General features: G+C 42.3%; 1 protein-coding gene across 9 annotated transcripts in view; it reads left to right on the forward strand.

The window, feature by feature from the left end:
• The window catches only part of TMEM241 (transmembrane protein 241), a 112,277-nt gene that overhangs the window by 16,442 nt on the left and 68,360 nt on the right, over positions 1-27,475 (forward strand). For all 9 annotated transcript variants that reach the window (XR_014234003.1, XR_014234004.1, XR_014234005.1 and 6 more), the window contains exons 4-5: positions 13,473-13,554; positions 26,641-26,718. Coding sequence is in view for 6 of the 9 variants with exons in the window: in XM_082353601.1 (XP_082209727.1) it covers positions 13,473-13,554; positions 26,641-26,718 (160 nt within the window). In the remaining 3 variants the exon portion in view is untranslated. The remainder of the gene's footprint in view (positions 1-13,472; positions 13,555-26,640; positions 26,719-27,475) is intronic.

A 27,475-nucleotide genomic window follows, 5' to 3' on the forward strand; every position in this document is an offset into this window, starting at 1 on the left:
CTTACAGAAAAGTTAGAAATAGTACAAAGAAGTCCCATATCCTTTACTCAGATTCCCCAATTATTATTTCACCTTGCTTCTCTTATCAGTTTTACTTGATATATACATACATATATGTATATATGTAATTTTTTTCTGAATTATTTGAAGGTAAGTTGCAGATTTTTTTTTACTTCTGAATTGTTGAGCATGTATCTCCTAAGAGCAAGGATGTTCTCTTACAGGACTACAATAGTTATCAAAATGAGGACGTTAACATTGATGCAATACTATTATCTCATGTATAGACCGATTCATATTTTGCCAGTTTTCTCAGTAATATTCTTTATAACCCTCTCCACAAAAATTTGATCCAGGGTCCGATTCAGATCACACATTGTTGTTATGATCCTATTAAGACCGCTTTTCAAATAGATTTGAAAGAAATGTCAAAGACAATGACATTTTTCAACCAAAATTGTAATCCGAATTGGCTATTCAGTCCTGCCTCACCCAAATAAATCCTCATGATTCTTTGAGAACATCATGCCTTGCCTGAAATGATGCACAAAATGAAAAGAAAATGAAGTCAAGTTTTACATGAATAAGGTAAACAACCCAACTGAATGATCAGGCCAAATCATTTGCCTTGTGGTCCAAGTTATCTGCCCAACTTCTCCATGAATTAGATTAACTGCTTCATTGCTAAGTCATCCCTTGGCTTGGCACTCTGGAGAAGCTTCGAGAATGAGTCCAGTATAAATATTAATAATTTTGGCTTCTTCTGAAGATATTTAACTGGAGAGCAAAACACTGGTATGAAGAAGTTTGACAAGGGAGAGGCCCTGGGAACTTAGGTGTGGATTAATTTCCCTGACCCTATTACTTCACAGTCCCTATTCTGAAAGACTATCACATGCAAGATGCTTAACTAATCCAAAGGAGTAGTTCATTAAGTCATAATTTTACATTTCCATGGTAGAGTGTCCTCCACTTGATAAAACCCCAAAATATAAAATTTTGGGATTTTATATGTGATATTAAGCACAGGTCTTACTTTATACTCCATTGTTATGGTGGATAGTTCAATGAGAATGGGTCTTCATTTAAACGAATAGGAGCCCTGAATTCACAAGGCCTGTGATAGTTCTAAGATTTAGTTCTAAGATTTAGTTAAATGATGAAGCATTTTGACTCCAAATAGTTGAATGTATTCCTCCACAGAAGCAAGAGATTGGACTAGAATCAGGGAATTGGCCATCAGATTTTGGACTGGGGTCCACTTCTGATCAACATGGATCTTCCACTTTTACAGTGTTCCTGACTATGATTATCTTATAATTTCTGATGTGAATTATTTACTTGTTCATAATGGTCATTTAAACATTACCTTAGGGAATTCCCTGGTGGTCCAGTGGTTGGGACTCTGTGCTTTCCCTGCCCAGGGCCTGGGTTCGATCCCTGGTCGGGGAACTAGGATCCCACAGGCTGTGCGGTGCGGCCAAAAAAAAAAAAAAAAAATTTAAAATAAAATAAACATTACCTTAGTCATATTTTCTTAAAAGCGATGCCATTGTTCATACTCAAACATTTTTTTGTATGTAAAATATACATAACATAAATTTTACCATTTTTAAACATTTTTAAGTGTACGATTCAGTGGCATTAAGTACGTTCACAATGTTATGCAACCATTACCACCATCCATTTCCAGACCTTTTCACCATTCTAAACAAAAACTCTGTACCCATTAAACAATAGCTCCCCCTTTTTCCTTCCACCACCCCCACAAGCCCCTGGTAAAGCTCTATTCTACGTTGTCTCTATGAATTTACCTATTCTAGGTACCTCCTTTAAATGGAATGATACAGTATTTGTCCTTTTGTGACTGGTTTATTTCACTTGGCATAATGTCTGCAAGCTTCATCTATGTTGAAGCATGTGTGAGGATTTCCTTCCTTTTTAAGGCTGAATAATATTCCATTGCGTGTATAGAGCACATTTTGTTTATATACCGCATTGTATACCGCATTTTGTTTTTCCATTCATCCATTGATGGAATTCTTCATATTTGTATGAAGGGGGTTAGAGGGGATGACTAGTAGAACTGGGTGAAGTCAAAGATTCTCAAGATGCTTTTCCTGGAAGAAGTGGTCCTTGACAGAGAAGGATCCACTAGACACTGTTGTCCCTTTAAATTGCATGATGCTAGGTGCCACCCATCTCAGAAGAGCCATAATCATATCCCTTTTTGGTCCCCTTGCTAAATCTCTCAGAGACTTTTTCACCTCTATCCCCTGGACTTCCTTAGGTGGTTTCACAGCCACGCACACATGATGTCAGCTCAGTTAAGCTTCTTGTCAAAGATTCTAGTGTCTTAGTTTGTAGTGGGTCTTGTGGTTAATAACTGCTGTCACAGCTCAGGATTTCCTGTTACCATGGGCCCTGGGCAAAGGGGTGTTAGCAGGTAGCAAGCAGCAAGGACCCAGCTCCTGTGCTCCTTTGTGTGTGCCCGGGCTGGGTTTGTGTTTGCTGTGGCTACTGTTTCCTACTGGGCTTGGTTTTCCAATGATGTCATTAGAGAACCAAAGCCCAGCTTTGCTGTGTGACTGTGTACTTGTGCAGAGATAGCAGAGGTTGGGCTCTACTAAAAATGGAAACAACAGCTGGAAGACAGTTTGGAGTCCCTGATGGCATGATGGAATGTCATCATGGAGTTATAGTGATGGGGCTGGAGGGTGGGCCCCCAATTGGTCCTTAATAGCATATGCCATAGAGAGCTCACTTAGACTGTCCTTGTAGCCTGGAGCACAGCAGCAGAATCCCAGATTCCCTTGCAAACAAGTCACAGACCCTGACGCCATGTTTCTTACATTGCAAAGAGGCCATACTTGCTGTGTTGGTCAGCCTCTGGCCACATCACGTATTGACTCCACCCAGTGATCTGATGGAATCATTCTTCTCCCAGGATGTTTGCCTGGCAGCCAGTTGTTATCACCGGGTGTTGATTGATGCCCTGGAAGCCTCTGTCTTGGGAAAGATAGCACTGGTTTTCAGTCACAAGCTTGTCATTATGTGGTGGCAACTGTTGTAGCCAAGACTTTGCAGAGCATTGAAGTGATTTTTCTAGCAGATGTTGGAAGTCCTGTGCTGAAAGCTTTTTGTATTTCCAAAACGTTATCCTAAATGAACACTGTGACCTGTTTCAGCTGACTGGAAGTCTGGTAGCACAATGAGACCGTGGCACTCTATTAGATTCTAGAACCATCGCTGAGGACCGACTCAGGCATGATTTCATTGGAGACTTTAGGTGCCATCTCCTGGCACCTATATTACCAGGCTGCATGTTTAAATAAAAACATTTTGAAAGTAATCTTTAACCTACATGCCACTTTTTGTCCACTATGCATATGAGAGTAAAATTTTGCTTCTCAATGTTTTCAAGTATGAGAAATTCTAAGTTAAAAAACCTATGCCATAATACCTTTGTGACCAGAGATTTCTAATAGATGAAGAAGCCCTCACGCCATAATTTTACATTAAGAGTCTTTGCTGGGGAAGCATAACGAATATCTTTGATAAAACCTCCAAATTAACTCAGCCTTCTCCCTAAAGAAATGAATAGTGAGATAATCAGGGTCGAGATTGTACTTCTTTTTAATTATTGATTATTTATTGTTTTTTAAGTGAGCTAGCCCACCTTTATGAAAGCTACTGGTGGTTGGAATTTCCCAAATCATGTTGTGATGTATTGATATTTCATTTTGAGTGACTCTTATAGTTTTCTAAAAAGTCATCTCTGCTCACAGAGGAAAGTTAGCTCTCAAATTCATGTTTTTTTTTTTTTTTTTTTTTTTTTTGGGTGTGTTGGGTCTTCGTTTCTGTGCGAGGGCTTTCTCCAGTTGTGGCAAGCGGGGGCCACTCTTCATCGCGGTGCGCAGGCCTCTCACTATCGCGGCCTCTCTTGTTATGGAGCACAGGCTCCAGACACACAGGCTCAGCAGCTGTGGCTCACGGGCCTAGTCGCTCTGCGGCATGTGGGATCTTCCCAGACCAGGGCTCGAACCCGTGTCCCCTGCATTGGCAGGCAGATTCTCAACCACTGCGCCACCAGGGAAGCCCTCAAATTCATGTATTTTTGATATTCTTCCCAGTTGTTTTCTCTCCAGAGGAATGCTTTACATATATACATATGTTGAAATTACTTTTTGGGGATAATACAGTGAACTTTCAAAACTTCCTCAGGAAACATGCTTAGAGCCACCAAAAGGATAAAATATTGAATAAAAGCTGATTGGTGTTGGTGTGATGATTGGGGTGGTACCTGGGGGGAGTCCAGGAGGCCAGTGATGGTAAAAGGACAGGAGTTTTTGAAGTATCAGCTTTATTGAAGTATCATTTGCAAATAAAATTTTAAGATGTTTAAAGTGTACAATGTGATGATTTACTGTATGTATATATTGTGAAAGATTCTCACCATCTAGTTAATGAACACATCCAGCACCTCACATATTTATCTTTTTTTTTTTTTTGGTGAGAACATTTAAGTTCTAGTCTCTTAGCAAATTTCAGTTATACAGTACAATGTGATCAACTGTAGTCAACATGTTATACATTAGATCCTCATAGGATACATTATTCATCATTCATGAGTAATCAATGTACATTATTCATCTTGCAGCCGAAAGTTTGTGCCCTTTTACCAAACTCTCCCTGTTCCCCTCACCCCCCAGCCCTTGACAACCACTTTTCTACTCTCTGTTTCTATAAGTTTGACTTTTAAAAAAAGATTCCACGTATAAGTGATGCCATGCAGTGTTTGTCTTTCTCGGGATGGGATTTTTTGACCTTTGACACCTGCAGGTCATGCCCACTCCCCTCAGTGCATAGGAGTCTGCTGAACTCACGACTTGTCATAGATACACCACGTGTGGAAGTCACTCTGAGTCCATATAACCCTTTCTGGCCTCTTAAGTCCATGGTGTGAAATGTAAACCTCCCCAGACTGAGATCAAAGGAGTTATGTCTTGCACATTAGCTTGGATTTGCAGGCCCTCGTGGACTGTGCACGGGCAAGGTGCTTGTACTGGGTTTTCTTTCTTTCTCACATCTATTAGAGATGAGATATGTGCCTCTTCTATCCTGCCTCACTTATTATTCGGGGACCTGGGTGGCCTATATTTCTTTTTCTTTTTTCTTTTTTGGACTATATTTCTTAGTACTGACTTCTCTGTTCTGTGCCATGCCTGCAATCTGTCTCCTAAGGCTCACTTAACTGCACATCCAGCCTTGGTCCTCCCAGGGGAGGGGTGAGGCGCCCGAGGGTACCACCACTCGAAAGTTCCAGACGTTGGGACCCAAGCTGCCTTACTCTAAATCAAGGGTCAGCAAACAAGAGCCAGAAAGTAAATGTGTTAGGCTCTGTGGGCCATGCAGTCTCTGTCACAACTACTCAAATATGCTGTTGTAGCGGGAAAGCAGCCATGACAACGTAAACGGATGGGTGTGGCTGTGTGCCAATAAAATGCTATTTTCAGCAACAGGCAGCAGGTGGGATTTAGCCCGCGGGCCCTTGTTTGCTGCCTCCCGGCTCTAAGCTATCCTCTCTGAGAAACGGTGTTATCACTGGGTTCTTGGGTCTAAGTAATATTAGAGCTGGACAAGGGAGTGTGGCCCTCTGTGAGTCAGGGAGACAGTAAGGAATGAAGGAGAAAGGTCCAAGAATAGGAGGAAGCAGCGAGAAAAGGGAGTAAGACACTTGGAGGACCATATTCACCAGGAATGGACCAAAAAGATGAAATTAGGCGTCTTCTGTAAGTAGGAAGTTAATGTATGCAGAAGTCCTTTTGAATTGTAAAGCAAATACTGATTTTACAGTTATAAGGTGTGTTACTGTTTTAGGCAGTGCCAATCAATAGTCAACACATCAACTCTGGTATCTTGGTCAGGTGTTATTTTCACATTTGGAAACTGCTTTGCGGTCACTAGGTGTCAGTATAACGCAGAGAATTTTTAAGAATTCAGCTCAAGGATCCCGCCAGGCTCCCATGAACAGATAAACTGAGTGTTTTCAGGGAGCAGATGTTCCCTCAATAATGCATTCTCTATTTGAAAAACAAATGTTTTAATTTAATTAGCCTTCATCTCAATAACAACAGCTTTATGATTCATGCCAACAGACTATTGTTAGCTTCTTGTAAAATGCTTTATTCATCAGGGTTCTTAGGGACAGTAGAGAGTGCACAAGCAGAAAAGAAAAAGTACACGATGCACACAAGATGCAACATTTGTGCCTATAACTCACGTAGGAAAAATTGTGTATCACCACAATTTTCAAAACAGACCCTGTAGCGCGCACACACACACACACACACACACGCTGGCTCAGCCCTCACACCACAGAGACTCGAGATTCTGTCAGGACCTCCTCAGGATTTAATCCCATCTTGCCTCCTTTGATGGCACGTAGAACAATGTAAGAATAAACCAGCACAGAAGGCCCAGATGGTGCCACCTTATGAATTAAAGGTGGAGAGGAGGTGCCTTAATAGATGTGCCTCGTTTGTTCCTAATGCTCAGGCTGTTGAGTGTCTCAGAATCATGCAGTGTTAGAGCTGCCAAAGAGCATCTCAGTCAGCTCAGGCTGCTGTCACAAAAGACCACGGACTGGGTAGCTTAAACAGCAGACATTTATTTCTCATAGTTCTGGAGGCTGGGAAGTCCAAGATCAGGGTGCCAGTGTGTTTGGTTTCTGTTGAGGGTTTCTTGTGGGTTTACAGATGTCTGCTTTGTTCCTGTATCTTTACATGGTGGTAGTGTGTGTGTGTGGGAGAGAGAGAGGGGGAGAGAGAGAGAGATGGAGAGAGGAGGCATGCTCTCTTGTTTCTCTTCTTACAAGGGCACTAATCCCATCATGAGGGCTCCATCCTCATGACCTGATTACCTCCCAAGGGCCCCGCCTCCAAATACCATCATACTAGGGGTTAGGGTTTCAACATATGATTCTTGGGAGGACATAAACATGCAGATCATAGCAGAGAATGAGTCAGTATAGCGTCTCTGGAAGGCAATTCTGTAACCAGTTACAAACTTTAACGTGTGTATCGTTGAACAGCAATTCCACTTCAGGAAATGTATTCTGAACATTGTGAAAACATCATAAATATGAGCAGAGAATATATTCAAGGATAATCATTACTGTGTTAGAATAGTAAAAACCTAGGATAAGCTTAAATGTCCAGCAGTAGCCTGGTATTCAAGTATTAATAAATTGGGGATGACTGTTTTGACATGGAAAGATGTTAAGCAGGTTATAAAACAACCTGTGCAATTGGATCCCGTTTTTGTTGAAATGTTCATATATGTGCATATGGATATGCTGTTTGGAAGGAGATGTAACAAGGTATTAACAGTGGTTATCTTTGGGTAGTAGGATTGTAATTATAATGTTTTTCTTGATAATCTGTGTTTTCAAACTTTTCTAACATGGAAGGTACCACTTTTTAATAAGAAAAAGAGATAAATTATTATAGGAAACAAAATAACTGCCTCCATTTCAAGTTTCTAAGTTCATGTCTATTGAAGAAAAACATGTTTGTTTTTTAATGCAGTTGGTTTTTTGTTGTCACAGTTATAGGTTACACCATGATCGTTACAAATGTTTATTGAATTTGAAATTCTTAGGATTCTCGCATTGGGGCCATTTCAAACAGGCAGATGGCAGGATATGGAACTTTTTGCTTGCATCCCTGCCTTTGACAACTGATTAGCTGTAAGCACCAGTAATTCTGTTCAGGGCAAAGTCTCTGAAGCGCTTGAGAAAAGCAGAGGAAGAAATGTGAATTAGGGTCATGACTGCAGTTTCCTGATGTATCTTGCTGCTTTGTACCAAACTAGCAAGAGAAGGGAAAACTTTTTTTTTAAGTTTCAAAAATAATACATGGTGATTCATTCAGCAAGTATTTGAGTGCCTACTGTATATGCCAGGTATTGTGTTAGGTGTAAGCGGTGCATAATGAACAAAACAGACAAAAATCCTTGCCCTCGTAGAGCTACATTCTAATTGATGCAGACAGACAAGAAACAACTAAAAATGTAACTGGATGATGTAATAGGTGTAGAGAAAAATAGAGCTGGGTAAGTGGATAATGTGTATATGTGTGTGCCTGAGTATGGGCCAGTGGATGGGGGGGGGGGGTTGTTATTTTATATAGGGTGGATAAGAAGGACTCATGGTTAAGACGACTTTTGAGCAGAGATTTGAATACGTGAAGGAGTGAACCATGCAGGTATGCGGAGGGGGAGGGCTCCAGGCTGAAGAATGTTTGATGATCAACAATGAGGTCAAAAGCAGTTTTATTCCACTTGTAAATGGAAGCATCACCATAGAAATCTTTAAATACCTCAACAACAATAATAATAAATAATAAAGTGTAGTCAAGTAGTACATATGTAGCCTCCAGAAAGGTACCAATTTATATCCCACAGCAGTATATGAAGGCATTAATTTTATGACCCCCTATATAAGATACCATTTTTAAAAATTACTAGTTTCTTGGGCAAAACTTGGTATATCAATGTTTTATTTTAAAGTCCTTTTAGTATTAGGGCGGTTGAATAACTTTTCACATGTTTACTGGCCATTTGTGTTTCTTGTGTGTGTGTGTATGTGTATGAGAGAGAGAGACACGCACACATACACAGACAGACAGGAAGAGGAGAGAGAAAATTACCTATTTCTGTCCTTTGAATGTTTTCCTTTTTTCTTTTGGGGAGTTGGTTTTTTTCTTATTGATTTGTAAACACTCATTATACATCAAGGATATTAAACTCCAACCTGTTTTATATGTTGCCAGTGTTTTTCCTGGTTTGCTAATCATCGTTTCATTTTCTTTATGGTGTTTTGGCCATCTTATGTAGGTGGATCTGTCAATCTTTCCTAGTGGCATCTGAACTTGGTGTTATGTGTGGATAAGCCAGAAGGAGAACATTTATTGAGTGTTGTTGTTTTCAGTGTGCCACGTGCTACCCCAAGTGCTGCGTATTCATTCTTTCAGCTAATTGTCTCGATAGCCTTCTGAGCATTCTTATCCCCATTTTATAAATGTAAAACTGAGCTCTCACTGCAAACTAGCTTTAGAGTTGGGATATAAATCAACTAGCTTTAGAGTTGGATATAAATCTTCTAAATAGGAAGGTTTGCCTGACCACGTTCTTTCTACTACACAGAGCCTCCTGCTCTGTACTTGTGCATCCTTCCTACTCCCACCTCTAGATGACCTAGATGACCCCTAGATGATCCCAGCCCTAGATGCCCTGACCTAGAAGAAAGGGCACAGCCCAGGGACATGTGTGAAGTTTGTCCATCCCTTAGGGCTGTTGGTTAAAGTTTTCAGCTAACTGCTGGAACATTCCTTGGGAGTGAAGAGAGCTAATTATAATTTCCAAAGATTTGAGCAACCATGTGAATGTTATAAGATTATACTCTCCAGTGCCCAGAACCAGGTACAATTTCCATCACTTATTGCTATATCTCCTGAGGAAAGAATCCTCAGTTTTAGCAGACCTAACTAGGATGTAAAAATTAGTTTCCTTTCTTTCTGAAGAAAGGATTTTAAAGAAATACTTCAAGAGATGGCAAAAACACAAGGAAGCACCGCCCTTGTAGCTGGTTCTCACCTTGTCTCCACACTGCCTGGAAGAGTATGGAAAATTCAGTCATCATGAATTTTATCTGCCCCGGTAGCTGTTGAAAGGTCTGACCCCTCCATGTTGTAAGATCACACTTACAAGTCGTGGAAAACCTGGAAGCCAGAGGTCCAAATTCTAATTCCTGGAGCAGCCTGTGTATATTTTTTCTGGTTGAAATTCTTCCTTTTTTTTTTTTTTAACAACAAAAAGAAACTTATGCTTTATTGAGAGAAAAATTCTACTCTAGTAGTAAGATATAGAGGAAAATTTAGTCAGACCTTGTGCTATGCTCCGTACTTACAGTACTTACAGAGATGGAAGGTTTTTTTTTTGTCTTAAAATAACACAGATTTGTTATCTTACAGTTCTGGAATTCAGAAGTCCAAAATGGTTTCACTGGGATAAAAAGTCTTTGGCTGTAAAGAATTTGTTACAATTAGGAAATTTTTCCCGCATTTTTTATGTTACAAAACTTCACAGTACATCTTAAGTTTTCAAAGGTCGCAATTCCTTTTCAGAAATTTTTCCCCAGAAAAATTTACATTTATACATATCTTCTAATTTTGCCTAAACTTTCTTTTTGAAGTTATTTCTTTGTATTTTAGGGCAGAGGGGTTAAAATACAAGAGGTTCCCTAGCGCTGTTTTCTTTCCCTCACGTCCATGGCCATTCAGATACCCTGACGTCTCCTAGAGTATGTATGCGAGTCGCAGGAGTTTTCTTTGTTTAGGAGTGGGTGGAGCATGCATGTCTAGGGCCTCACTGACCTTCCATTCTGAAGTGTCAGGCTTGCCGCAGCTGGGCCAGCCGCTGTTTCACCCTGCACACGCCTTCCTTCTTTCCTCGTCATGTTCCCCACAGTACATGCTCTGGGCTTCCTTCTAGGGCACAGCAGGCCATGGGACTTGGCCCTTAATGTCTAATGGGAAAGTCTTTTCCTAGAAGAGTAGCAATTGGTCGGTATTAGCTTGGCCCATTAGGATGGAGGCTGGCATTTCCATTCTTTGTTCACCTTTTGGTTGGAAGTACAGATGTCTGTGATTGCAGCAGGACTAGTAATAGCAGAATATTTCTCAGATAACTAGCTGCTTGAGCTGCTACCAGAGCAAAATCATGTTGTGTTTGCAACTTATTTATTTATATATCATTGTCTCACATTAGATTATTATGAGATCCTTGAGGGTGAAGTACGAGAGGCGGTTAAAAGCAAGGTTTTAAGTCAGACAGGCCTGAATTCAAATTGTAGCTTTGCCATTACCAGCTTTTCTGACCGTAGACAAATTACTTAAACTCTTTGTGCCTCGGTTTCCTCATCTGCACAGTGGGGGTAATAATAATAATAATAATGATACTTTCCTCGTGAGATTGTTGTGCAGATTTTATTTTATTATTATTTTTTATTTATCTATGTTTAGATAAATATTTTTTGGCCACTCTGCACGGCTTGAAGGATCTGTTCCCCCACCAGGGATTGAACCCAGGCCACAGCAGTGAAAACCTGGAATCCTAACCACTAGGCAACCAGGGAACTCCCACAGATTTTAAAAAGATTACAGTGTAGAAAACATTTAGCACAGTGCCTGGTTTGTAGCAAGGGCTCAAAAAATGTCATTGGTGATGCTGCTGGTTTTTTTTGGTGGTTTGTTTGTTTTTTTAATTAATTAATTTATTTTTGGCTGCGTTGGGTCTTTGTTGCTGCGTGCAGGCTTTCTCTAGTTGCGGAGAGCGGGGGCTACTCTTCGTTGTGGTGCGCGGGCTTCTCATTGCAGTGACTTCTCTTGTTGCGGAGCACAGGCTCTAGGCGAGCGGGCTTCAATAATTGTGGCTCGCGGGCTCTAGCGCGCAGGCTCAGTAGTTGTGGCGCACGCGTTTAATTGCTCCGCGGCATGTGGGATCTTCCCGGACCAGGGCTTGAACTCGTGTCCCCTGCGTTGGCAGGCGGATTCTTAACCGCTGTGCCACCAGGGAAGTCCCTGATGCTGCTGTTAATATTAACTCTGGCGCTGTGAGCACCTTGCAAGTTGCTGTGAGTTTGGCTGAATGACTATATACAGGAAGTAGGGTTCGAAGGCCTTATCTGAGACTAGAAACATTTTCATGCCCTGTTCCCTGGGAAGTTGTACAAAAGCAGGTCTGATGATAGAGTGCCTGCCCATGTTAATAAAATTAACAAAGAACACTTCTTGAACAGGCTCCATCCCAGGAGAGCAGTTCATTGAGTTACTTGGGATTATTATGTTATATCCTGCTGGAATGGCTTCATTAATTTATATTTATTTTAGAATAACTCTGGGAACTTGAATTAGCGAACCGAATGCATTTGTAACTGATGGGGGAAGCAAGTTGCACCCTCAGTGATGTGTACTCTATGGAAAGACTGGGGTTTTGCTTTTTTTTTTTGCTTTTTAAAACTTTATTTCAACATAACTGTACTTACAGAAATACACTCATGTTGGTTATTAGAATGCAATTTAACTTATCCTACACAATTTGGACCAAAAAACTTGGTACATGGTTTTCTTTAAAAAAGAAAGAAAAAGCATTTGCAATCTGGTTTATTTTTCATCTATTACAAATGTGTATAAAAGATCCACCATCAAATGCTGCTAAAGCAAACAGCATGAACCTTGAGAAATTAAAGTTTGGTTTGTCTCTGAAAAATAACACGTATTGCACTGTAAAAGTTTATAAAATTGGTGCAACAGAACATTGTTGTAATGTTTCAATGCCAGTTCACAGAGTTCAGTAACTAATGGATGTTGATGAGGGTGGGGAGAGCCTATGTGTACGTATGAAAATATAAAAGCTATCCAATCTAGTTAATATTGCATGCAGATCACAAGTTTACTCAAACCAAGATTCAGATAATTTCTTAAATCTGAATTAACACTACTGGTCCAGTTCATCTGCTGTCAACAAGGAAACTGCACAGTAGCTGTTTTTGTGATTTGTGCAAAAAAGAAAATGAAGTTTCTTCCCCCAGGTTTTCAGTCTCGAACTGAAACTACAGGAAAGGTATTCTGAGGAGAGCAAGATTCTAAACTGTGTTGAAAAAGCAGTTCTTTGGACTGGCTGTCCAGTGGTTAGGACTCCATGCTTTCACTGCCAGGGGCCTTAGTTTGACCCCTGGTCAGGGAACTAAGATCCTGCAAGCCAGGCAGTGTGGCCAAAAAAAAGAAAAAAAAAAAGAAAAAGAAAAAGCAGTTCTTGGTGTGGCCACAAGGGAATCAAAGAAATGTGCCCTTGAGAAGTCCTTGGAGATTCCCTAAACTGGCATCCCAGGTTAACGGTTGAGGCTCAGCACATGGCCACCCAGCTCAAGTTCAGGCACTCTTTTCAATTCCATCCTTTCACACTGTGGTTCCTTTTGTTGTGGTTCCCTGGAGCTGTTTGGTACCTTGCCTAGGTAAATAGCCTTTAAAAATTTTTTAAAATAATTTGGCATGTGTTCAAAGCCTCCGGCTACTTAAATTCCAAAGAATAACATTCACTGCTTCTTAAAAAAAAAATCAGATCTGTCCTTTCTCCCAACCTGCAGGAAACCTTATCCATCTCCAGCTCGTCTGTGCCCGATTGTGGGATCAGTAACACCACATCGTTGGCTGAGTGACGGACTGTAGGCAGGATGGCTTGGTCAGCTTCCGTCCCTCTCAATGATACAGAGCGAATCATGCTTCACAAGTCACCTGGGGATGCTTAGACAACCATGAGTGCTGTATTTGGTGTATGGGAGGGCCATACCTTCCAGCGAGGTCTTTTGGACATAAAGTGACAGGAACCTATGGCCTCTTTCCCTTTTACAGATCTGATGTTTTGACGTGGCTTCCTGCTTCAGTGCTGTTTGTGTGTATCATCTATGCTGGTTCCGGAGCACTGTCCAGACTGGTAAGTGTTAGAGGTTTCGGAGGGGACAGTCCCTTTCCCTTCTTCCCCTTTGCCTTTAACTTGTTGCGCCTTGGATCAATAGGGGACAAAGCAACAGCTTTAATGACGGTGCAGCTAGATTGAAGAACAAGTCTTGGGGCTGAGGCCAACGTGGCGCGCTCCCACTCCCTGAACTGAAGATAACCAGATAACAGGGAAGGACTGACTTGTTTTACAAGATGGAGAGCTGCAGATGGAGACGCAGGAAGCCGGAGTAGTGATATTTGTGGAGCTTGCTCTGCGTGGATACACCCCGTCCTTGGGAGCAGGGAGGGTGGGCTCAGTCTGCTCCTTGCTTCCGGGGACCATGACCCTGCCCATCAGTAACACGGCCTGGGTGGGCTGGGCTTAGTCGTGGGTTCGCATGCTTGGCACGGAATTGATGCCCAGTACAAGGGGACACTAGTGAAACAAGTGTTCATTCTGTCCTCCCACCCAGACCCCAGGACTGAGCTCCTCAAAGGAGAGTACTGTGAGGAACAGATTTCTTCCAGTGATGTTATATATTATATGGAACTCCAAAAATTTAGTTATTTTGCCACCAAAGGAGAATCCATAAATATCAGCATTGACCAGAGTCTCAGAACGTGGCTTAAAAATCAGGAACATTTTTTTTTCATATAGTTAAGGTTTTTTTTTTTTTTAATTGGGGTATAGTTGCTTTACAATGTTGTATTAGTTTCTGCTGTACAACGAAGTGAATCAGCTATATGTATACATATATCCCCTCCCTCCCACCCCACCCCCCATCCCACCCACCTAGGTCACCACAGAGCACCAAGCTGAGTTCTCTGTGCTATACAGCAGGTTCTCACTAGCTATCTATTTTACACATGGTAGTGTTTATATGTCAATCCCAATCTCCCAATTCATCCCACTTCCCCATCCCCCGCCGAGTCCACATGTCCATTCTCTACATCTGCATCTCTATTCCTGCCCTGCAAATAGGTTCATCTGTACCATTTTTCTGGATTCCACATACATGCGTTAATACACGATATTTGTTTTTCTCTTTCTGATTTACTTCACTCCGTATGACAGACTCTAGGTCCATCCACGTCTCTGCAAATGACCCAATTTCGTTCCTTTTTATGGCTGAGTAATATTCCATTGTATATATGTACCACATCTTCTTTATCCATTCGTCTGTTGATGGAACTTTAGGTTGCTTCCATGTCCTGGCTGTTGTAAATAGTGCTGCAATGAACATTGGGGTGCATGTATCTTTTTGAATTATGGTTTTCTCAGGGTATATGCCCAGTAGTGGGATTGCTGGGTCATATGGTAGTTCTATTTTTAGTTTTTTAAGGAACCTCCATACTGTTCTCCATAGTGGCTGTATCAATTTACATTCCCACCAACAGTGCAAGAGGGTTCCCTTTTCTCCACACCCTCTCCAGCATTTGTTGTTTGTAGATTTTTTGATGATGGCCATTCTGACTGGTATGAGGTGATACCTCATTGTAGTTTTGATTTGCATTTCTCTAATGATTAGTGATGTTGAGCATCTTTTCATGTGTTTGTTGGCCATCTGTATGTCTCTTTTGGAGAAACATCTATTTAGGTCTTCAGGAATGGTTTTATACTCTAATTGCTGTTTTTAATCTATCAGAAAATGATTGTATTCTAATGTTTGAAAAAATGCGAAATTTTCAAACAATTCAGTCTTTTAACGTAAAGTTTGTTGTTATGTTGGCCCCTTAGGCCTCAGATCTGAAAACAGTAAAAACAAAATCTGCCTCTCTGGATAATAATAGTATTGTTAGGACAACTCCAAAGCTGCAAAATAGTGGCTGAGAATTAACTGGGATAATTTCTAAATTAAATCGATAATTTCTAAATTAAATCATCATTTTTCTTTCATGATTCATAAGCTTGAGTAGATGGGATGATGTGTGCGATGGGGGAGAAAATAGCCTGGGTGACCTAAGAAGTGAGACACAGAGCACGTTGGTGCTGAGCCCAGAACAGGGGGCCAGGCTGGCTCTCAGCTGCTGTTCTTGATGCTGTCAGGCTCCTCCAAGTCCATGGTCTCACTTTACCGCCTCTGGCCTGCAGGGGGAGCTTCGTCTTCTATAGCAGAGTATAGGATTTGACTGGAAAACAAAAAAACAAAAAACAATCTATTGTTGTACAAAAGTTTTTGAAATTTTTTGTAGGCTCTGGATAGTTATGGATGCCAGAGTTCTGAAGTTTGAATAACTAAGGTGTTGTGCTAATAATGATAATAATTTTTTGTTTGTATAGTGCTTTTTCATGTGTTTCCGGAGTGATTTCCTTTGTATCTTTTCATGTGCGTCTCACAGTCACCTGATATGTGAGGCAGATGTTAATAACCTGGCAGAGGAAAACACTTAGGTGTGGGAAGTCTTGGTAACCTGTCTCTAGTCCCAGGTAATGGCAGCTCTTCTGACTCCCCACCTTTTGCCTTTTCAGATTTGTCTCTTTAGGATCAATGTATATGGATTGTAGAATGAGCCCAGGGTACAGTAGTCATGCATAAACTTGAGACTCTTGGTTGCAAGTGTTAGAAAGCTCACCAACTGGTCTAAGTAAAGGGAAATTTCCTGGTTCACATTAATGAAAAGTCATAGTGTAGAAACTGCTTCAGGCATGGCCTGACCCAGAGGTTCCAATGACCTACTCAGAATCCAGCTTCTGTCTCTCTTTCAGTTCTGCTCTCTGTCTTTGCTTCATTTCACAGCCAGGCTCTCGCCTCATGGGTGTTGTTGACTTCAGGCTGACATCCTCACAACTTTAAGTCTAATGGAAAGACTGTCTTCCTTGTAGCTTCTGCATGAGTCTCACAATTCACTCTGATTGCATCAGTCAGGGCCACTGCCCATCCCAGGTCTAAAAGCTGGATGGATTTACATTGATTGACCAGTCCTGGATCATGACTTTTCTGAACCATTCACTGTGACTGGAGAGACTCAGAGCACTGTTTGGCCAGCCCTGGTCATACAGGATCCCCAGCTGGACCCACAGACTGAGAAAGGGTGAGGCAGATGCTTTATATTGGAGTGCTTTACCAAGGAAGGGATAAGGAGGCTGGCTAGGTGGCCAAAAACCCCTCAGAAGTCCATTGTAAATGTCAGTCTAGTACGTCTCAGGCAGATAGAGAGTTCTGTAACCTGGAACAATGCTTCTCAGAGTGTGGTCCACAGAAGGTGATAGCCTGTGAGCTCTTTGTTACCTGTCTGTAAGGAGATTGTGCCAGAATGAACATCACGCTTGGCACTAAACACACTGATTAGTTTGAGCTGACATTTTTTTTTTCATAGCAGGACTTTTTGAAGAAGGAAGCAGTGCACTGACTTATATTCTGTGCGAGCTCCTTATCTTTTGGAGGGACCGCATTTGAGTGCCCCTGGCCTAGAGCACAGACTTCTCTCATAGGCAGAACGAAGGTGCTGCAATTCAAACTCTGAGCAAAGGGAAACAACCCCAAACCAAATATACCCGATTAGAGTGGGAGGAGGACAGAAAGGAGACACTTATTAATGTTTTTTTTAGTGAAATAACTCAACCCAGCATCTGTTCTTTGTTTTCTGAGTTTTTTGTTTTTACATAGTTGCTTAAAAATTTACAGAGTGGATGAAACACGAGGCACTCGTACAGCTTGTGTTAGATGGAAAACCCGTGTCAGTATGCTGGTGCCAGGCTGGCAGTTTCATGAATCCACGAGGACCTGGGGGAAACGTGCTCAGTTAAAATCCATGGGTGTGTTGTTATGCAAAACACTTAGGAAGTTGCTCTGCTCCATAAAGGCCTCCTTTCTCTGACAAGACTTTTGAAACTATTCTTCTGATGTGCAACTCCTGAGAGCAAGCTGATTTAACTCTGCAAAGGTGAGGTGGGGACAGTTCTTTATTGATTTTTCTACCTGGAACTCACAACCGAATGATAGAATTAAGGGAAGGAGATTATTCTTGTGGCTCTCCATTCAGCAAATATTTATTGGGGAATCTACTTCTGGGGGCTTAATGAGGAATAAGACCTGCTTCCCGACCTTGAAGAACTTCCAGGGGAATCCGTGAGAGACACACAACTCACCATGGGAACAGGCATCGTGAATAGTCAGCGTTATATATGTCTGCCGGGCACCTCCTATTGTCAGACCTCATGACATGTGAAGTTGGACTTAATTACTCCCATTTACAGATGAGGAAACTGAGATGCAAATTATTTGGCCAAGGTCACCGACTAGTAAATGTTAAAGCGGAGATGCAAACTCAAGCCCGTCCAACGATAGTGGTTCATCTGCAACGCTTACCCTCTTTCCTCCCTAAATCACAACAGGCAAAGGAGATGAGCCCATCAGGATGGAGCTGGGAGGAGGGGAGAGGAGCCGTGTGGCTGTCCTCCCTTCTACATGGGCTAATTTGGCTCTGCTTCGCCAGCTTTCCTGCCCTGGATAAGGTCACAGTGATGAGGGCTGATGGCATGAATGTCAGTCTTTGGAGGGACAGGACAACTTCAACCAGTCGTTGTTACTCTTATTATAATTCCCCTGCCGCAGCCCTTCTCAGCTGGACAGGATTGCCTCAAAGCCTGTGCTGGCGAGTGTTTAGAACAGATGTGCAGATTCTCACACTCAGGAGCTGGCCAGGGAGAAGCCACCCCAGTGCTGGTGATCTGGTTGCTCAAACCATGCTCTTTTCTTGCTTAGGGTCAGCAGTTGGAAGACTCTGCAAATCTAAATTGAGGCATCTGGACAGGACTGGCCTTGGTTTCCTACCCAGCACTTTGATCTTGAGCCTTCCCTAACTGCTTGTCAGGGTTTCTGTCTTCACTCAACACAATGGAATAGAGATTGGCCGGGGGTGTCGGTGAGGAAACACACATGGATGATCAGACTCGCGTGGAGTGAAATTACTCAGTTAAGCAAACTGGAGCCTGTGGGTTCCCTCCCGCTTGGTTTGGCTCCAATACCACGTAAGGGATCTTGGATCCATAGGGAAAAGAACGTAAATGTTGATCCATCAATAGAATGGAGACCCTTCCCCCTAAGGTTCCCTGTCTCTGTGGTTAGAGGCAGTTCTCCTCTTTCACGTGGTTTTCTCATCAGAGGTGATCGGAGTCCGATTGCAAGGATGACTTAAGATGTGGGTGCAGTGGCAAAATAATAACCCCCTCCTCTGCATTTTAGTTATGTTCCTGCTCCATCTAAAGATGTTTTCCATAACCCTTATAAAATGACTTATTAAAGCTGGGCTCCAAGGGGAGAACTTCATGACGCTGGACTTAGCAGTGATTTATTGGCTATAACAGCAAGACACATGCAACAAAAGAAAAAAATAGACAAATTGGACTTCATCAAAATGAAAAACTTTGGTGTATCAAAGCACGCTGTCAACAGAGTAAAATGGCAATTCACAGAATGGGAGAAAATATTTGAAAATCATCTATCTGATAAGGGATTAATATCCAGAACATATAGAAAGCTCCTAAAATTCAACAACAAAAACCAAACAACCTGATTGAAAAATGGGCAAAGGACTTGAATAGACATTTCTCCAAAGAAGATATGCAAATGGCCACTGAGCCCATGATAAGGTACTCAACATCATTAAGCATTAGGGAAATACAAATCAAAATCATGAGATACCACTTTGTGCCCATTAGGATGACCATTATCAAAAAAATAGAAAATAACAAGTGTTGGTAAGGATGTGGAGAAATTGGAACTCTTGTGCACTGCTTTTGGGAATGCAAAATGGTACAGCTGCAATGAAAAACAGTATGGTGATTCCTCAAAAAATTGAAAATAGAGTTACCATATGACCCAACAAAAAAATTGAAAGCAGGGACTTGAGCAGATATTTTGTATACCTGTGTTCACAGCAGCATTATTCACAGTAGCCAAAAGTTGGAAACATCCAAATGTCTATTGACAGATGAATGGATAAACAAAATAGTATATCAGTACAATGGAATATTATTCAGGCTTAAAAAGGAAGAAAATTCTAACACATGCTACAACATGGATGAACCTTGAAGACATTATGTTAAATGAAATAAGCCAGTCACAAAAGGACAAGTCCTGTATGATTCTACTAATACGAGTTACTTAGAATAGTCAAATTTATAGAGACAGAAAGTATTGGTGCTTACCAGGAGCTGTGGGCTGGGGAGAATGGGGAATTATTGTTTAATGGGGACAGAATTTCAGATGAAAAGAGTTCTGTGAAAGGATGGTGGTGATGGTCGCACAACAATGTGAATGTACTTAATGCCACTGAACTATACACGTAAAAGCGGTTAAAATGGTAAATTTTATATGTATATTTTACCACAATTAAAAAGATATGTTTATAACTCCCCTCCCCAGGCTACAACAGAGATTTTCTTGAGGATTATATGGGGGAGGGGGATATGTTCTCACTCGCCTCACTCAGAGCCCTTTCGGGTGCTGTAGGAGGTGCATATTTAATTTAACTGAATTCATTCCTATGCACTCGTGTAAAAAGGGTGAGAAAAATAGCAGTTCACTGAGAGCAGGCCAACCTGCCCTCTGTAGTAGCACGTGCATTTATGCCCCCAAGTGAGGTTCTTATTCCAATGCATCTTACAAGCTGGTATTCTAAGCTGCCTATTTTTCAAACAAAAAGGCCCCTAAACACAGGTCAGCTACTTTATGTGATGAGCAGAGGAAGGAGGGAGGCGGCCTCCAAGCTGGTGCTGGAGATACTCTGGCAAAGAGGGAGTCTGGCCCTCTGCCCTCAAGGAGTTGGCCAGGGAGTTCCCTGGAGGTCCAGTGGTTAGGACTCCGTGCTTTCATTGCCAAGGGCCCAGGTTTGATCCCTGGTCGGGGAACTAAGATCCAGAAAGCCGCTTGGTGCAGCCAAAAAAAAAAAAAAAAGGTGTTGGCCAGTTAATGACAGAATGATAAAATTAATGTAAATGAACACTCAGATTTATCTCATGCCAATCAATTTGTGAATATATTCTTTTATATGTACACATAAACATATTCAAACACCTCAACTGTCTTCCCAAAAGGATGTGTTGTGGCTTAAAAGAATAATGATGATGAAAATAAGATAAGCATTTCTTATGAATAAAATTTAAAAGAAATCTAGGTCAAGGGTAACTGAAGAAGAACTAGATGAGACCACAGAGAGACTTAGCACATAGAAATTTATGCTGTAATATCTTATGAAATAAATACAGTTGGGCCGTGGATTCAGCTCTCATCTTTCTGCAGCCGAATAAAGAAGTTACGAGACTCTCAGTGCTTTAAGAGAAAAGCGGGTTGTTGCTGCAGACATGCTTCTTCCTTGCTGTCATGTCAGGTCCTGAGTCCTCATAAAGGGTAAACTGGGCTACTTAGGGTCTTCAATCGCGTCCTTATAACAAACTCAATGGTAACCTGATTTCTGGGATTCTTAGTGCATTTTGGAGGCCTAATGACAGCACAGTTCAGTAGGAGCGATTCTCTGGGGCTAAAATCTCTGCTCTCCAATTATCCAGCTCCCTTCCTGTAGGAACAGTTATTTCTGGCATGCGTGATTTTGATGAAAACTAGGCAGCCAACAGTTCAAAGGTACATTCTTTGGCAAGGGCCTGGCGAGCAATTATTGTATATTGCAGATTAAGGCCACATCCACATATTTAAAAATCACCCAAATTGAAGGTAGGATTGATGTTTTTCTATAAAAACTTAGAAGTTGACCCAGGACTTGGCTAAGGGAGTCATCCCCACTCCTACAGCGTGACCTGAGGCCATGCCTGTGGGCAGGGCCAGGATTTTCCATAGAAAACTGTTTTAAGTCAGTTCCAACACCTGAACAAATAACAATCAAGGCTTGAAAATTCCACTCTGGGAAGCATGGGAATAATGAAAAATCTTAAGTAATAGTTACCAATTTCTCTTTACATCCAGAGAAAAATTTCCAGTGGTACATGGATGCAATGTTAAATTATAAGTGAATGTTAAAATTTTAAGAATAAATTAGTTGCAAACTGTGCCCCTAAGTAATGAAATGAATTGGACTGTAGGGTAGTTGAATTTGGTCAATTACATTTTGTGTCAAAAGTGATAACTTGGGCTTCATGGTAGTTGATCTTGAGCCATTTTTCCTGATGAAAGATGGTGGGGATCTTTTGTTATTGAGGCCATTCCTAGAGTCTTGATGTGAAAGAACAGACTTGTTTTTCTATTCTCTTTAACAGCAAGCTAGTGTCTAGATCGTCTGAAAGTGGTTTCAAATTATTAAGAGGCAGGTTAAAAAGGAGAACCAAAATATATCCTTCCTTTTTCTCATCCGTATAACAGGGATGTTAATAGTATCTCCCTCATAGATTTATTATGATGATTCAATATGTAAAAGCAATTAAAACAGAGTCTGGGTGCTTTCCTGGTGGCACAGTGGTTAAGAATCTGCCTACCAGTGCAGGAGACATGGGTTTGAGCCCTGCTCTGGGAAGATCCCACATGCTGCGGAGCAACTAAGCCCGTGTGCCATAACTACTGAGCCTATGCTCTAGAGCCCGCGAGCCACAACTGCTGAGCCCGTGCACTGCAACTACTGAAGCCCGCGCACCCTAGAGCCCATGCTCCACAACAAGAGAAGCCACCACAATAAGAAACCCGTGCACTGCAACGAAGAGTAGCCCCGGCTCCCCGCAACTAGAGAAAGCCCGTGTGCAGCAACGAAGACCCAACACAGCCAAAAATAAATAAATAAATAAATTTATAAAAGAAAAAAATGCACAGTGACAGCAGTAGCATTTTTTTAAAAAAACAGAGTCTGGTACATAGTAAGTATTCAATATATCTTAGCTATTATTGTTATCATATCTCAGAACTTTTTTTTTTCTTTTTTTGGCTGCACCGTGCGGCTCGTGGGATCTTATTTCCCCAACCAGGGATCGAACCTGTGCCCCCTGCAGTGGAAGCGTGGAGTCTTAACCACTGGATTACCAGGGAGGTCCTCATTTCTCAGAACTTTTGTCTGATTTCACAAAAATAAGTCCTGCTGAACCTCACTCCATAAAGATAAAAGGCAGGTTTTCTAAAATAATCAGTCACTGGAGTCTCTTGAACTAATAACGTAGTTCAGACTGGGGCTTTGTGCACAGAGGTAGAGACCAAGGGAAAATCAGTAATCATAAATTGCAGACTGCCTTAATACTGTTTTTGATAGATCTCTATGGAGGCTGATAAAATCAGTCGTAGAATTACTGTTTAGCTCCTCAGTCGAAAAAATGGCTTGAGAAAATCAGATTAAAAAATTTTAAAGTGGAAACGGAAGATATCCCTTTAAAAAATGGCGTAGAGTTTACTCCGAGGTCATCTGTTTTAGATCATACCAGTTATATTGCTGGAGGAAGCAGACTGGCAGGATTTGGAACACAATGGTATTGGACTTTGCACAGTTGTAGGTCCAGGAAGTTTACACTGGGGGCTTGCTGTAAGTTGGCTCCTATAACATCGAGGCTGGGAGCGTGGGCGTTGCCGTTACTGGGTTGGAGTCATGGAGTCATACCCAGAACTAGCTGTGAGCTCGCCAGCAAGCTGCCCCATCACTCTAAGCTTCAGTTTCCTTGTCTGTAAGTCAGGGCAACAAGCATCCGTGGATACAGTTGTTGAGATATGGTTTAAATAAGAGAATGCAATTAAAATAATTAGCACTGTGCTGAACACATTGTTGGTATCTATTATTAGAGAACTTTAATATCAGTTCTGGGGACTTCCCTGGTGGTCCAGTGGTTAACACTCCACGCTCCCAATGCAGGGGGCCTGGGTTCGATCCGTGGTCGGGGAAATAGATCCTGCATGCATGACTCAACTAAGAGTTTGCATGCCACAACTAAGGAACCTGCATGCTGCAACTAAAGATCCTGTATGCTGCAACTAAGACCTGGTGCAGCCAAAACTAAATAATTAATAAATAAATAGTAAAACATTTTTTTTAAATTTAAAACATTAAAAGGCAACTTTCTTTAAAAAAATTAAAAATAAAATAGAATAAAAAATAAAATCAGTTCTGTATGTGTAGATAGATCCTTTTCCAGAATCCGATCAGAATCTCCTAGGGAGATGGAGAAACCTGTCCACGGTTTATAAAATTGAGAAAATTAAGCCTCCTTGAAGTCTAGAGTTAGGGTCTAGAGTCACCCTAAATCTTGTTTCCTTACTGATTTTGTAGTCAAGGAGGCAAAAGCATTTTAAATCAGGGTTTAATTTTAAATAAATAAGATCCAGGTTGCCCTTTCATTTTCATGTCACGTACCACAGGATTAACCTCTCTAAGATTTTCTGTGCTATCTTCTTAGGCTCAGACCTAGAAGGCCAGGGCCCACGTTTTCCAAACATGAGCCCAATGGATAAAGCCAATTAAAAAAAAATCTCTTTAATAATCTTAAAATACATAAAGAATAATTGAAAATATAAAAGTTTAAGAGGGATAAAAAGAAGCACAAAAGATGAAAAACATAGAAAATAATTAAAATAAAGGATGATTTTAAAAGGAAAAAAGTTTCAGCTGAACTTTTAAAGGAGTAGAGAACGTTAAAAAGGCAAGAAAAATGGAAGGTGAGAGCTCAGAATGAAATGAAACAGTGCGAGTTAGAACAAAATACTAAAATAGAACAGAGCTATACAGTTATAAAACTCTTAAAGACAAGGTAACAATATATACTCCCAGGGACTTCCCTGGTGGCACAGTGGTTAAGAATCTGCCTGCCAATGCAGGGGACACGGGTTCAAGCCCTGGTCCGGGAAGATCCCACGTGCTGCAGAGCAACTAAGCCTGTGCGCCACAACTACTGAGCCTGTGCTCTAGAGCCCGTGAGCCACAACTACTGTGCCCACGTGCCACAACAACTGAAGGCCGCGCGTAGAGCCTGTGCTCCACAACAAGAGAAGCCACCACAATGAGAAGAAGCCCGTGCACCGCAATGAAGAGTAGCCCCCGCTCGTAGCAACTAGAGAAAAGCCTGCATGCAGTAATAAAGACCCAACGCAGCCAAAAGATAAAGAATAAATCCATCTGGAAGTGGTTGGGCAGCAACATCTGCTTAAAGACCCACTTAAGAGTCCTTGAAGCTGGAATAATTTCCCAGCTCAGGGTCCTCCATCGAGGCCACTAAGCGTGGGCTTGGTACCTCTTATATTATTGACAGCCTTCATGCCGTGCTCCTGCATTATTTCCATCATTCCTCCCTATAGCTCCAGGTCGTAGATATTGTTATCCTCATACTACAGAGGAGCAAACTGTTTGGATACGTGCCCTGTTCCACTAGCAGATGGTGGAGCTGGAGCCTGAAGCCCAGCTGATGCCAAAACCCATGCACTATTCTTGATCTTTCTCTGCTTTCCAGGAGACATTATCATCAGCAGCAGCAACAAAGACAATAGCACAATCCCTCGCCCCTTAATCCCTCCCCTTTACCTTGTCAAGATTATCTATCAAATTAGGAAAGACTGCTGTTCTTAGCAAAGAGCCCAGCGATAGTCAATGTGCAGTGGGTACTCTGTGTATCTTGATAACCCACTGGAGTGTTACATTTTTTTATATCTTCTCCCTCCCCCCCCTTTTTGGGGGTACAAAGTTGATCCCAGTTATTCCATCATTTACCGCAGTTCAATCTCCTAAATATTTCCCTCATGTGGCCACTTTTCTCCATCTTCGCTGTCACTACCAAGTTCAGGCCACCGTCTTGTCATTCCTTGTATTAGTTTCCTGTAGCTGCTGTAACAAATGACCACCTACCTAGGTGGCTTGAAACAACAGAAATTTATTCTCTCCCAGTTCCGGAGGCCAGGGGTCTGAAGTGAGGATCAAGGTGTGTCAGCAGGGCTGCGCTCCCTCCAGAGGCTCTAGGGGAGAATCTGCTCCTTGCCTCTCTCTTCCAGCTTCTGGTGTCTGCTGACACTCCTTGGCTCGTGGCTGCATCATTCCAGTCTCTGCCTCTGGGGTCACATCGCCTCCTCCTCTGTGTGTGTCAAATCTCTGCCTATCTCTTAGGAGGAGACCTGTGTTTGCATTTGGGACCCACCCAGATAATCCAGAGTAATCTCCCCACCTCCAGATTCTCACCTTAATCACATTTGCAAAGGCCCTTTTTTCACCCTATGAGGTGACATTCATGGGTTCCAGGGACTAGGATGCAGCTATAGTTTGCAGGGCCGTTTTTCCATCTGTCACACCACTGAACTTTTGCAACCATCTCTTCCTCCTTTGTCCCACCCAGCAGTCCAAGGTTCCCTAAACACGCAGATCAAATCATGCACGGTGGGCTTTAAACTCTTCAGTGTCTCTTACGGGCCTTGGGATGGTCCTGATTCCCTGATAGGGCCCGTGATTACCTCTCTACCTTCCTCTCCCCCACTTTTCCCTTCCACACTATATTCCACCCCACTCAACTCCCCCTGGTTCCCCAAGGAGGTGGGCTTCCTCGCTCCTCTGGGCCCTTGTGTGTGCCTCCAGCCCTCTCCCGCCTTGTCTCTTTTTGCTGGGCTCATTCTTTTTTTTTTTTCTTTTTTCCCTTTGGCTGTGCCATGCGTCACGCAGGATCTCAGTTCCCCAACCAGATATCGAACCCATGTCCCCTGCGTTGGGAGTGCGGAGTCTTAACCAGTGGACCACCAGGGAAGTCCCTGGGCTCGTTCTAGTTCATCATTCTGTTCCCGTTTAGACTTTGGACTTCACTTCCTCCGAGAAGGCGTGCTCTGCCCACGCTGGGTTGGTCATGCCTTTCTGTGCGTTTGGTCAGAGCTCTTACCTCGATAGGGACAGCCTCTCTATCATGTGTCCGCCTGTTCACAGGATGTGTCCCCTGCACCTGGCATGGCACCTGACACACAGTAGGTGCTTAATAAATGATGAGAATACCCGTGAGAGGGGAGCCTCTACATCCACCCTTCTTGCTGCAAGCAAGAACACTGATCCACGCAGAAGAGTTTTTGCTGGAGAGGAGTATCAGTGTGAATGCCAAAAGTTCCCACAGATCTTTATTTTTAAGCATAAATCAAGAATTATGTAATTATGAGATCCAAGAAAATATTTTCATGCTTATTCCTTTGTTTTCTTTCAGGCCATTCCTGTGTTTCTCACTTTGCATAATGTAGCCGAAGTTATCATCTGTGGGCACCAGAAGTGTTTTCAGAAAGAGGTAAATGATTACGCAAAAGGCTAGTTTCACTTCCCTTGCTTGAAATTTCAAAGACGTGCTTTTTATGTATGGTCCAGATTAGTGTCTGCCTTTTCCTGCCATCTGTTTCCAGTCAAGCCTGCCTGACGGTGGTCACTAATTTCAAGGATCACGGTTTTGACATCCCTTCAGTTCACCAAACATACGTGGGGGTGCTTGTGGGTCTGAATGGACCTCAACCCCAGGCCAGCGCTGAGCCAGGGCCTGGGGGGCTGAGGTAGAGAGGACTGTGGGCCTGGATGGTGGGGGGGGCATTCCCCCACTCCCCCCACCGCATCCCAGCAACACGAGGAAATATTTGGCGAGCTTCCCACAGGGTGCTGGGAGCTTTAGCCCACCCTGGGGACATCCTCTTTTCTTCCCGACCCCAGCTCTGCCTTCCACCAGTTGGAACACGTTTCCTCACCTTCCGGGCCTCCATCCGTGAAAAGGGGAGAGAAATGTCACCCACTCAAAGAGTCGTTGGGAGGACACCATGCAGCACAGGTGCTAGTAGGTGCTCCCAACACTTTCTGGCACATAGTAGGTGCTTTGTACCTACTATGTAGTTTAGCTATGATTTTTAACGTTATTGGTGGTTTTAGTTTGGTACCTCTTTTGAGAGTTCCTTTTTTCTGACATCTGCCTGTTTCAAATGACTTCACATCAAAATTTTGGAACTTTTAAGCTCGAGAGAGGCTAGTGGGCCATGCAGGCAGCACACTTCTTACAGGTGTGC

The sequence above is a fragment of the Balaenoptera borealis genome, assembly GCF_965194805.1.
Source record: "Balaenoptera borealis genome assembly, chromosome: 14".
NCBI lineage: Eukaryota > Metazoa > Chordata > Mammalia > Artiodactyla > Balaenopteridae > Balaenoptera > Balaenoptera borealis.